The sequence below is a fragment of the Pseudomyrmex gracilis genome, unplaced genomic scaffold (genome assembly GCF_002006095.1).
Source record: "Pseudomyrmex gracilis isolate BER0280 unplaced genomic scaffold, ASM200609v1 scaffold_86, whole genome shotgun sequence".
NCBI lineage: Eukaryota > Metazoa > Arthropoda > Insecta > Hymenoptera > Formicidae > Pseudomyrmex > Pseudomyrmex gracilis.
In genome coordinates, this window is record NW_018020670.1 from 537,892 (window position 1) to 551,313 (window position 13,422).

Sequence of the window (13,422 nt, forward strand, 5' to 3'; positions counted from 1 at the left end):
CTTAAATCTGCGTCAATAGAGTCGACTGTTTCTTTTAAAGATGAGATCCTTGAGCTCTCTGTTCTCTTATATTGGATCGTGACGTCATGGTCATCGTAGGAGATCGCGAAAGTGCTGACGAGCAGTCCTCTCTTCGCGTTCTCGTGAAACAAGAGATTTATTCGGAATATCGTTGCTACAATTACAGAATCTCAGCGAGCTGCGGACGCGAGTCTGCAGATTAGCCCCTCTTACGTTTATTTAAAAAAAAGCTCGTATCCTCCAGGATCCTGGCGAGAGCTTAAACCTGCGTCAATAGGGTCAACTGCGCGCCGTTCTTGACGGGGTCCTTGGGCTCGCTGCTAATTGTGATGTTGGATCGCGAGGTCATGGTTACCGTGGTCGTGGAGGTCTTGCTGATGAGCAATCCTCTTTCCGCCTCCTCGTCTTCGAGCTCCAATTTCGATTGCGCGGATGTGATCCGATTGGAATGAAGCCGGTCGATGTTGGTGCCTTTGTTCTTTCGAGGAAACACGCTATTTTCGATGTGCAACGTCGCGTTCACGTCCTTGCCGGCCGCGCAGGTGCACGCCTTCAGGAAGCTCTTCTTGAAGTTGTCGCTGAGAAAAGCGTACAGAATCGGATTCATCGCGCTGTTGCTGTAGCTGAGAAAACCGGCCAGAAGAAAGCTGGTGATGCTGATGCTGGACTGACATTGTTTCGGCGGAGTGTAGATCAACGCCACTTGGGTAACCCAATAGGGCAACCAGCAAAACACGTAGACGGTAATCACCGTTAGAACCAGCTTGGTGACTTTTCGGTGCGAGCGTTTCTTCTCCTTCGACTTGTTCTTCGGACCTACAGTTCGCAGTTTCCTGATTACCAGAAAGTAGAAGATCAGTATAAGCACCAGAGGAACAGCAAAGCCCAAAATAAGCGTATAAAGCGTGAACGTGGTCTGACCGCCGTGATCGTTCGGCCAGTAAATGTTACAGCTGACGATACCTTCCGGAGATTCTATGGCGTTCGCGTAAAGGAACACGGGAACCATAAAGAGAACACTGGTGGTCCAGGCGGTAAGCGAGACTATTTTCGAAATAAACGACGTGCGTATCTTCGGGGAGGATATCGGATGACACACGGCTATGTAGCGATCGGCGCTCATAATGAACAGGAAGATGCTACTGGTGAACTGATTGATGCTCGTGGTGGTCATGTACACTTTGCACATAATTTCACCGAAGATCCAACTGCGCAAGCTGATGGTCGTCACCAAAAACGGTATTCCCACTAGAAAGCACTCGTCCGCGATCGCCAAATTTACGATGTACATGTTCGTCACCGTCTTCATCTTCGAGAAACGGAGAACGACGTAGATGACCAGAGTGTTGCCGAGAAGTCCGACCACGCAAACGATGGAGTACAGGATCTGATTGACCAGAGCGATAATCGGCAGATCGGCGTCGCAGTTCGTGCCGTTGTACGTCAAGTTGTTGTGAGTGATGTTCTGAGCGTAATCCAAGAGATCCATTGTCGTCATATTTGTCATTATTTTCCGGAATCAAAATCAATCGCACACAAAAGAGATCAAGTCGATTCTTTAATTCTCTCGATTGCAGGAATCTTTGTTCAATCGACAAAATCTAGTTTATGACAGTGAAGATCTAAAGACGCTGTCGTGGGGATTAAAGAAATCTTCTTACTACCTTGACAGACGACAATGTTTCAGAGAACGAGATCGAAGTGACTAAAGTTTGTTTCATCGATGGGAATAACGTACGTGACATCGATGTCATTCTGCCACTTGACGAGTGTAATCTGGAGATTAGTCAGTTTAGCTTGTCAATTTTTACAACATCTTCTCTTCTTGTTCTCTTTTCGAACTTTTTATTGATCGCGAATGTAGAATCTGAAACACACGAGAAGGAAAATGGTTAAAAACATGTTTACACGCACGGGGGAACAAAAAGTCACTTTTATTCTAAATTTAAAAGATTTATTGTAGGATTCTATTTTGTTGAAAACATCGAAAAACTTGTTGAGCAAGGCTTGTCCGAAGAGACAGAAAGATTTGTGTGTGTGTGTGTAATCTCGAAACAAATTAAATATAAAGTAGTTTAGACTCTGTGGTTAAACATAAAACAACAACGTTTAAAGAACTTCAAAACTTGTATTTTTCTCGTTGTTCTTTTACGTTTAAAAAACTTACTAAAACTGATTGAGAGAAAGAGTTGCGTTTTTAATTAAGCGGAAATTCGCTTTAAAATAAAAATTACAAAAAAAAAACAGAATTATTATTGCATTTTTGCATTCTCATGATTTAACATAATTCTGCATTTAGAAGCCAATGAATGGCGACGCACTCAAGGTATCATTTCGTCACTCTATGCGAGGTGCAATGAAATTACTGTGCAACCAATGCGGCATCATGCTGCTGGTGGCGACGTGATAATTTTCAAGCTACCGGTTCTTGTGGAAATAATCTTGGCTCGTGGTACCAGTCACACATTGCGACAATGGCTTGGGGAAATGTTGTCGATGAGACGGAGAAAGCGAAGCTTTGTGACAAACTGTGTTTGACCCGTTGAAAGCTCTTACTGTAACTTGAAAACTACAGTCGAAACGCGTAACGTTTCGGGTAAACCACACTATACACAAGTGTTGTACGCTGTGTGTGTGTATGTATTTGTAAGCTGGACGTACAACTTCAGAGTGAAAACTTTGAAATTTCATCAAAACGTAGATTATCCTAAAGCGTTCAAACGCAAACAGCAACACGAAGCAGTGATGAAATGCTCGCGTAATTAAACCCATTTAATGTCACTTTATGTTATTATATTAATTATAGTAATTACTATATATTATATACTATACGTAAAAGTAATTTATACTTCTTAAATATATTGGTTGCGCGCGCGCGCGAATAATACGTTTACATTGATTACTTAAAGCAAGAAAATATCAAATTGCTCCAAGTGGCTTTGTTCAAAGTAAAATAAAAGTTCACTGTTTACTCACAAACTCGCAAAGTTACGTAAACAGAACATTTTGCCTTCAAAGTGGAACAAGAAAAATCCAGTATGGGCGTAAAAGTAATCAAAAGTAGAGCGCGATTTATTCAACGCGGATATGAATCCGAAATATTCTTTTAGACGATAGCTCTGTGCTGCATATTATGAATCGACAAACTCGTAAATATTTTCGTTATATATTTCGATCGATCATACGACTCGGCGATTCTATTATTTTCTCTGCGAGATATATTGCGCGTAACACATTTCATATTCTTAATTGATTTATTGCTAGGTAACCAAAAATAGAATAATAAAAAATGCGTGCGCATGCGTGTGTTTTATATGTATATATATATATATATACGTATTTATATTTTAACATATTTTATAAATATCCCGCGATAAGATTTGAATTTTACGGCGACATAAAATTTCCGCGCGAGATGTTTTTCCCAAAGACATCGCGGCGCGGTCTCGTTTCCGTGAAATATCACTTTTTAAACAAAGTTCAACGCGAAAAGGAATCGAGTTTTACGTGATCGAATCGGTGATTTACATATTTGCGAGGGTGTGTACGTACACGCGAAACGCATTTGCTTTTCAGATATTGCAATCGCGAAGTTTGTCCTCTCGCAATTCTCGCTACCAATCAACAAGTCGTGTGTCGAGCAATAACGGAAATGAGATTCCAAGTGAGAACAGAAACACGAGTTAATGTAGTCAATACGAGGAAACAATGAATATTTCATGCATATGGTCACCCCCCGATTCACATTGGCTGAAGAGTGGCAAATCTCCCGGCGAAATTTCATTTATTGACTCGTGCCAAAGTGACGATGGAGCTCTAACAAGAGGTCTGTGAATAAATTTTTTTATTTAAATCTCGAATTTCAATTAAAGTTTCCTTAATTGCCACGTTTATCTCGTTTTCATTTGTCGTAAAAACCATCTTATCTCTTGCTCTTGTATAATTGAGAGAACGCTTATCTCTTTCTATATAATTTGAGAGACCGAAACAGTTTGTCCTTTGGTTTTTTTATCTCGATATTACGCGTCATTCTTATAGATTACGTTGTACAAAATTAAACTTAAAGATACGTATAATTAATTAGATAATATTATTTTTAAAACTATCACTCTTTTGTATAACGAGATACATCGTCACAATGCACATGCTTTTTCGCTACATCAACCGGAGAAGTCTGACTAATTGCCGACTATAATCACTTCAAGCTTACATTCTCGCAAAAGCGACACGTTATTTTTTTCCTCCCGTTTATTGCTACTTTTAATCGGATATTTACCGCGTAAAAGAGCGCACTGTGAGACACGTGTGTGAATAGATAAAAGCTGCAAATTGAGTAGCTGCTGTCTCTCGCTTTCGTACGCGTGTATAAAACGTCATCCATGTGCAAGAAAAAAAACGATATTGCACATTTAATATTATTATTAGACGTTTCAGACGCCCCCGTTGTAGAAAAAAAGTTGCGAGCTAATATTACTTTTATTTTTAATGCTTTTTAATTAATTTCGTGTGCAATTCCGTTACTTTTTTTTTTAATATTAAGTAGTGCATAGAGATACATTTCTTAACGGCGCGAAAACGTTGATAGTTTAAACGTCATGAATCGTATTTGTTCGATTGCATTTGTTCAGTCTGGCAGATATATATCTCAACAGTTTCTCGGAAAAAAACGTTATTGGAAAAACAAAAGAATTGTAAGAGAAAATAGCGCGTAGACCGACGAACATTAGGAAGTAAGAGAGAGAAAGAGCACGGAGAGAGAGATCACAACAAGAAAAATTAATTACCTTCTTACTCGGGCGCGGCGGATACTAAAAGGAAAAAGCTCAATCAAACGAATGTGCAGATGTGTCTCGTCGGTTTATTTATTTGTTGTTTTAGCTACAGGATCCTTAAGGCGATCGAGCAGACAGACTAGAGTTGAACACAATAAATTTTCGCAATTAATCATTATAAATGTGAGAAATGAGAAATGAGTCAAATGAGACGGAGATCTTACTTTGGGGGTAAAAATAACGATAAAATTTCGAAAATCTAGTAAGAGAAAGAGAGATAAGAGAAACAATTTAATTAAAAAAAACAAACAAACAAACAAACAGACTATAAGTTTTTGTGTGTGTTTTACAATCACTTAAATGATATAATAAAGTGACTACAAAATTCGAATGTAAAGAATATCTACATATGTGCATCTTGCAATGACAACAAATGTTTTTACATAAAAATTTACACACATTGTGCGTATGTACATACGCAATGTACATACATGTATTAATTTATTACAAATGCGTGACGATACATTATTCACTCTCTATCAAGAGTGGTATTAAACCTCTAAATACTGAAGCGCATAAATAAGCATGTATTAATAAGTAATTAACATAAAATTTAATACATAATTACTTGTCGTGTTGCGCGTTGAAATCATAAATACGAAATTTCTCTTTGATATACGAAATGTACCTAGTATCGGTAAATTAATCATATCGGGAGCGCTTGAATTCTTCCTCTCTCTCTCTCTCTCTTTCTGTCATATCAGCTAATATCATTTTCACATTTGCACTTTAAACGAGAATTCCGAATATTTATTACGTAATACGCGCAATTTGCGGGGGACCACATTTGCATGCGCGTGGAATAGCTAAGCGCCCGACAAAACTCGATGAAATTGGCTCAGGAAAAGAAGTTGCCAACTGACTTTACTTTAAAATAGGTTTTAAAAGAACTAGCACAACACAGACGCGCGCTACGCGCACGCTATTATTGTTTTTATTTTAACGTGTAGTGTCAGTGAACACAACCTGTCACCACGATGACAGCTATAGTAAATACGTCTTACAAACCATATAATACACATTAGAAAGATGTTAGAAATAACGCATAAAAATCAAAATAAAAAAATAGTAAGAGGTAGGAGTAGAAAAACAACACGTGACTAAAGTCGCGTGACTTTACATTAGTCACGTGTCTTTAAAAACGTGACTAAAATAGACGTGACAATGAAAAGAGGAAAAACAGCACGTGACTAAGTCACATGACTTTACTTTAGTTTTTAAAAAACACGTGACTAAAGTATGATAACATTGTTAAACGCAATTTGTTTGAAACACTTTGCACAACGAATCGACAGCACATAAACAATCTTACATTCATCGGGAAAAATTCCAGATAATAATGAAGTAAAACAAAATTAATGACTTTGTCTTATGTTATAATTGAGGAAACGCACTGAGAAAACTAAATAATAAATTTTTTATAATTCTTGTTTCATCGTTACAAAGTTTCAATTAATTATGACGTCAGAAGCGAGAAATTAAATTAAAAAATTGTATCTCATTATAGATGCTTATGTACGTCAAAACAACACTTAGTTGTTTTACATGTCATTACAGCACGTTTACAGACTCTACAATATTGATCAGTAACAAGCATTAAACTCTCTTTTTTAATCGCGTTGAAGTTTTAAACCTATCTTTTACCGCCAACTTAACTTTTTTCTTTCACTTGAATTTATTTCTTCAACAATGAGGAAGGCACAATATTTTCTACATGTACAAAATTTATAGATATTTACGCTTTGTACATAAAAACTTATTGTAATTTATATTATATTCCAAGATATTAGAACTTCCTTAACTATTGAAGTTTATACATGTAAATAAGAATTTTTGTTTTAATTATATATTTCAGCGTGGTGTGTTGCTTTGTGAAATAGTGAGAGAAATACACGCCTTTATCCTGTCACGGTTTATGCTGCACAGAAGGTATCGTAGGATGGAACCACGCATACACATGTCAAAGCTCTCGGAACTCTTGTAACATACAAAGTAACCACAATAAACTGTATCATATTCCAACGTTTAATACTCTTATAAAAAATATTATAAATAAATAATATTTAAAAATTAACCAAGTAAACACTTTTTACGCTATAACTATAGATCAGGTGTTAGATTGATATTGATTTCACTTTTCGACATTTATGGCTTTGCAATAAAAAAAAAAAAGAATTACGTTAGAACTGTAATTCGATAATAAAACAGAGATTTTTAATTCTTGTCTTGCCACGCGCCTGTAAGAGAAAAAAAGTAAAATTATAGATCAAAGGATTCTTTCGCATAGAAATGCAAAATTCTCGATGAAAACAAAACACGAAGTTTGTGAAGTTTGTCGGTTTGATCAGATTACTCAGAGTAACTTGAAGTGTTGTCAAACAATTATATCGTATTACAAATTCCAGACGGAAAAAAGACGTTTGTGTTTCAAGCTTATTAAATTCCAAGCTTTATTTTCTCTACTACTTAACTCACGTCGTTTGTTTCTCACGCCCTTATATTTTTCGCGGTTCATTGCCTCACATTTTAAAGCCGTGCACACACAGTTCGCCCGGTTTTGTTCCAAACCGTGCATTTTCTCAAAGTGCAAGTGCGTGTGTGTCGTATTTTTAAATTGCGGATTTGCCGCGAAGAATTTCTGAGAAACGATTTAATTAATTCCGGAGTGCCTCAGGTCTTAAGGTATATACATAAAGTGAATTGGGAAAGAACTGCGCGGGAAAGACGACAGCAGGATAAATGCGGAGGTGGCAACGAAAAGAAATTTTTCTGCGAATTTTGCAGTCCGTGTGTCTTCGCACTTTTTTTTAACCGATTATCAAAACCTACTCAGAGAAGACTCAGAGAAGAGACTACATCGCAATTATAAAGAATGTAAAATTAGAAAGTTACATATGTTTAAGCAGAATTATAAAAATAATTTAATCAACAAAAAAAAATATTATTTTGTGTATTATTTAAATTAACGCTACTTTAATTATGTTTTTATAAAAAGAAAAAAATTTAATTTTATGCACAATAAAAAACAATTCGAAAATAAGAAACAAAAATGTATTACATCTATTTTCTTTTATTACTTTTATCCGCTTTCTAATAATAAATGATATTATCTTTACGCGATGAAGCATGCGAGCGTGCTTTTGTGGGATACATGATAACACATGGCGTCTCGTGACGAAACTCGTGGGAAAATCGAGACACCCGAATGATTAATGAAACGGTCGAAATTCAATTTCGGGCACGTCTAAAGGTAGATTTACGCCTATGTGTTTGCCGCTTTATATTAAGCTTTATCTTTGCGTTACGTAATCTCTTATTCACGATGATAAGAGAGAAAGGAAAATTAAATCCTATAGATATTTTTTGTCGTGGGTCTTTTGTTTGCAGTACTTCAATTTACTTTAAACAAAAAATTTATCCGCAAAATTTTTCTCAAGCGTCACACACCTGTGTGCGCGCGCTGGTAACTGTTTGTATGAAGATAGTTTTGCTTGCAAATATTTTTCAGAAAAATAACTTTTCTACGCAAATATACGAAAGCAACTTGTGCGCATCATGGTCGCTTTCATTGAATGACGGATTGTGCATATATCGCGATTGTGCAGTAAAGAAATAGGAAAAAAGTTGCGTCAAACAAATTGACAGTTCACGTATATTGTATCTCAAACTGAAGATTAATGGGAGGTTTCAAGTTACATTCAGTGTTCTCTGCATACGTAGACATTCGATATTCGATGGAAGAATTTACCTTGTATGTATAGCGGGATAATAATATCGCTAAAGTCACTCTAGGAACAAAAACTTTCCTATCGAACATCCGGACAATCGATATTTCGATTCGCGCGTTAAGACTGTCGTCATTTCATTGCAAACTCGCTAAATAATAATTTCGAAAAAGAACAGTAAGTTATAATAACGAAGAGTTATAATGTGTGACGAATCTTCTTTTCACTATATATCAATATGTAAATTAATCGAAATACAAATTACGCGCGCCGGCAAAACGAAATTTCCAAACTTAATATGTCCCTGAGAATTACGGAATCTAATTATTCGTTACGTAATGCGCGGAAGAGACACACACACACACACAACAAAGTGTACGCAAGCTTTATCTCAACTTTTTCCGAGAGATTTTTCTTGGCGAGTGCAAAGTTCTGAAAACTCACTTTCGCAAATTTTCCGACGCGAGCTATAGAGACATGACGAGAAAGTATCTACTCCAGTCTCCTAACGACTTCTTAGTGAGAATTAATATTACAACTCTCACGTCATGAAGGACACGACGAAGAAATTTCTAATTTTTCTCAACTTCTTACACATTTGTTGTAAAGACCTCGTTTTGAATTCTATATAAAAAAATCCATGTGTTCCGCGAAGTGCGCGTTTTGGAGCCGAATGTATCGCATCTATTGTTGTCTTTTTTCCGCGTTGCCAATTGGTTGGTTGGTTGGTTGATCGAGTCGAATCGAATCGGTAAGATCGAGAGAGTAAATAATGAAAAGCGATTTTGAGACAGTTCGTCGTATATGTAGAGAAAATTAAAAACGTAATTAAAGTCACTTGACAGGAAGAGTAGAAAAACAACACGTGAAAATAACGTGACTGTAATTTATATTATATATAACATTAAATAATACATATTATACATATAATTTATTATATATTTATAATATTATACTTTATAATTGTATTATATACATACTACAGTAATGTCACTGACCGCGGGCGCGCGACCGCGGCGGGGTCAATGACCTCGGTTGCGCGACTGCGGTGGAGTCACTGACCTCGGTCGCGCGACCGCGGCGGGTCAATGACCTCGGTCGCGCGACTGCGGTGGAGTCACTGACCTCGGTCGTGCGACCTGGGCGGGATCACTGACCTCGGTTACGTGATTACGGTATATAACTATATATATATATATATGTGTATATGTGTGTGTATGTATGTGTATTATATATAGATATAGAATATTATCTATAATATATGTATATGTATAATATTTTCTTTTTTACTCTTTTCTTTGTCACGTGACTTTAGTTACGTGTCGTTTTTCCATTCTTCTCTCTTTCTTTTATTTTTTGAGTTTGATTTTCATGCGTTATGTTTGACATCTCTCGTAGGTGTATTAAATACATAGTTTATAAGATGTATATATTAGCTGTCATCGCGGTGACAGGTTGTGTTCACTGATGCAACACATGAAAATGAAAATAATAATAGCGTGCGCGTAGCGCGCGTTTGTGTTGTGCTGGTTAAAAACAAAAATCAAATATTATAGAAAAAAGTCTGCATATTTATCTTTCTGATGCTTAATTCAGCACTCGTGATCTAAGCCACGAAGTTGAATTTCCGAGAAAACTCTCTTCTGTTTATTTTCTACAGAGAGAAAACCTCGAGTTTCTCACGGCGTGTATCCCGAAAATTGATCTCACCCCTGAGACACATTGCGCGAGGATGTTTGATTCCCTTTGAGTCTCGCATATACTTCTATTGTCTGTTTGTTGTCACCGTATAATTCTATTTTCTCTTTGACAGGACGAGAAATGCGATGCAAGATTCGCACGCGAAAACAGTCGCGATAATATGTTTATTCGATTTTTCCTCCTGTCCAAAATGTACAGATTGGTGACATCGTCGCGAGAGAAAAGTGAGAAGTTTTCGCCACTTTTTCGCCGAGAATATCGAGGATAACGACTGGTAGTCTAGCGTGTCGAATACAGTGACAACGTTTCATACTTATGTAACAGAGTGTTGTGTGTGAAGACGGCTTGTTCGAGTGCTTTTAAAATGTCAAGTGGGAAGAAGAGAACTGCCGAGACAAGTTATATTGAGAAGCAGGCGGGATGCACTGCGTTCTACTACAGACAATTTGTCGCAAGTCGAGTTACGATAAGCACGTATCGACACAAGAAGCGCCGCGCTTCTCATAGAAACCGCTCACGACATTGGCAGAACTTCGGAACAAGTGGTCGTTCCCTCACGACGTCGAGTTCTCTCTCTCTCTCTCTTTTTCTCTGCCAGAACACACCCCCCGTTCGGGAGTAAAATTTAGTGCAGCTACGTTTGCGCTTCTATAGCTCCTCGGACGCTAGTAAGCCGTTTTACGACTATTGCCGGATTATACGCAAATGCGTTTCGCATACAAACAAAAGCGTGTGTACCAACAAGATTTCCCGCTTGTACGAGTGTGTCCGTCCGATACATCTTCTTTGTTTCTCTTCATTTACCTTCTTCGATGCGTTCGGTTAGATATACCGAAGTTATAACTCTTTTAGAGAATGGGTCATGTACTGCGGATCAAGTACATATAAAGTAGGATAATTTCAACAAATTACATAATTCTTTTTACATTCGGTTATCTCGACAATTTTTCGCAGCAGCTCTTGAGTGGGTTGATATCTATTGAACGTTTTTCGAAAACGATAATGTTGAAGCAGCGATCGTAGGAGTAATTGCAATTCGAATAAGAGACATTAATTCTCAGCGTGGCGGATTTTAGTTGCGCGAGAGCACAATTCTATTGCGGTCAAACGAGTAGTATTTCAAAATAAAAGCGGTAAATTTGCGAGAGAGAGAGAGAGAGAGAGAGAAAGAGAAAAACAGAAAAAGTGAATTAAAAATCGAGAAAAATCTCATTCCGGAAAAGCAACCGTAAATTACAAAAACAAAATTTATACAGATCACTGAACAACTGAATTTTGCACAGCAACGTGTGTTTTGTTTGTATCGTTCGCAACTGAAAAACTCGTAAGAGAAGAAAAATTAAACAACACGTAAAATATTTAGTTTGTTTTTTTTATAAAATACTGATAGACAGAACCGGAATAAACTGTCGAAAAAAAAAAAAAAAGAAAATGGTCGAAACAATTTTCTGATAGCATATTTTTGTTTACAAGAAAAAAAAGACATATTAGTAGAATAAATTAATCTTTGGAAAATCGTTACGAAACGTTAGCTTTTATACCGTACAAACACGGTTTGTAGTTTTCTATCCATAGTTTGCGCGGATTTATGGACAATTTCGTTCTGAACGGGTTGACACAGGCTCTTCTCTGTTTACGTGCACAAGTTCCATCGTGTGCTACGACGTTTCGCGATGATACGATATCGTCGCTGGATTACTTTGACCGGAATTGCAGCGTAGGAAAGTCATCAATTCATCTGTGTGGGTCTCTCTCAGTCTTTCTCTCTCCATCTATTTTTCTCTCTTTCGCCGATAGGTTCCGAGGAAAAATATCGTTACTTTGCCACTTTGTCACGTACTACGCGTACGCGCGTCTCTGAAATACAGTCGATTTAAAATTCCTTATCAACGCTGCGAATAGGGAAAGCTGCGGCCAGCTTCGTCGTGAATTTATGCGCGACAGCTTTAAGAGCCTCGTAAACGCGAGCGAAAAGGCGAAATCTCGGTTGAGGAACGATTTGCTGCGGTTTCGGGCTCTGACAGAGCTCGCGTTCTGGATGAAACGCGCGTCCGATAATACGAGACATTTCCCGCGCGTAATGGGAATATCGCCGGTCTCACACCGGTGGCGCGCCGTATAAAAAGAAACGAGGCGCAATCGAACAGAACGGAAAAGAGGTGTTTGTCTCTTTAAACCCGTTGTCTTGAATGAAACTCAGCAAGATAATTTCGTCAGAAATTAAAAGCACTCACTCCGAAGGATATTGGTTGCGGGGCGAAATAAATTCACGGTTATATATTTTTTGAGTTTGTCAAAATATATTTTTACGAATTTAATATTTGAAATTTTAATTTCACACATTTAAAATTCAAAATATTTATTAAATGTTGTTATTTCACATAATCGTAGAAAATTGTCTATTATTTTTGATCGTCATAGAGAAATGCACTTCTAAATATACATGCAAAGTTTAAATATATGTATTAAATATATATATATATATTTAAACTGTTATTATATATTTTTTATTATTAATCGGAAATTTGTTTTTCCCTTTCAAATATACTCAACGTTTCTCTACGTAACGAGTCATCCGCGCGTGGAATCCTCGTCCGGGTTCTCCACCGACGCATAGAGTCCAATAAGGGATGTAAAAGCCGCCACTCTCAAGAAAGCCATCTCGCTAAGAGCGGCGGTAAATTGTCAGCGCGGAAATGATAGCGAATCATATGGCGAGAGGGACGCTTTTGAACGTAGAGAATACACCGCGCATCGTTCTGCGTTATGAAAGCGACCAAGTTGCTAAAGGGACAGCCGGAGGGACGTATATGTATGTGGAAAACGACATTGCGGACATTTCTGGAGACAGGGATAAGGGAGTCACGACCGTAAAATTGCTAATCCGTGAGATGAGCGCGTATCTTGTTGGGGGCAGCTTGCAGCAAATCAAAGAGGCAACGATTCCCCAAACCGCGCCGGATGTGACAGATATCATCACACTCGCACGATATTGCCCAACTGAGCGTTATGGAAACAATCATGGCAGAGAACAATAATACGATTCGTTGAGACTAAACTTCGGAGCGCATTCTCGCGCGACTACGATTTTATTTTTTTACATCGTTTTGGAGCACACTACATCGCGTTTTTTTTTTTTTTAC

General features: G+C 37.6%; 1 protein-coding gene across 1 annotated transcript in view; it reads right to left on the reverse strand.

The window, feature by feature from the left end:
* Positions 1-262: 262 nt before the first annotated feature.
* The window catches only part of LOC109855286 (somatostatin receptor type 2-like), a 47,869-nt gene continuing 34,709 nt past the window's right edge, over positions 263-13,422 (reverse strand). Inside the window, exon 2 of the mRNA XM_020429372.1 lies at positions 263-1,888. Within this exon, the coding sequence (XP_020284961.1) occupies positions 281-1,528 (1,248 nt within the window). The 5' untranslated portion in view covers positions 1,529-1,888 and the 3' untranslated portion in view covers positions 263-280. The remainder of the gene's footprint in view (positions 1,889-13,422) is intronic.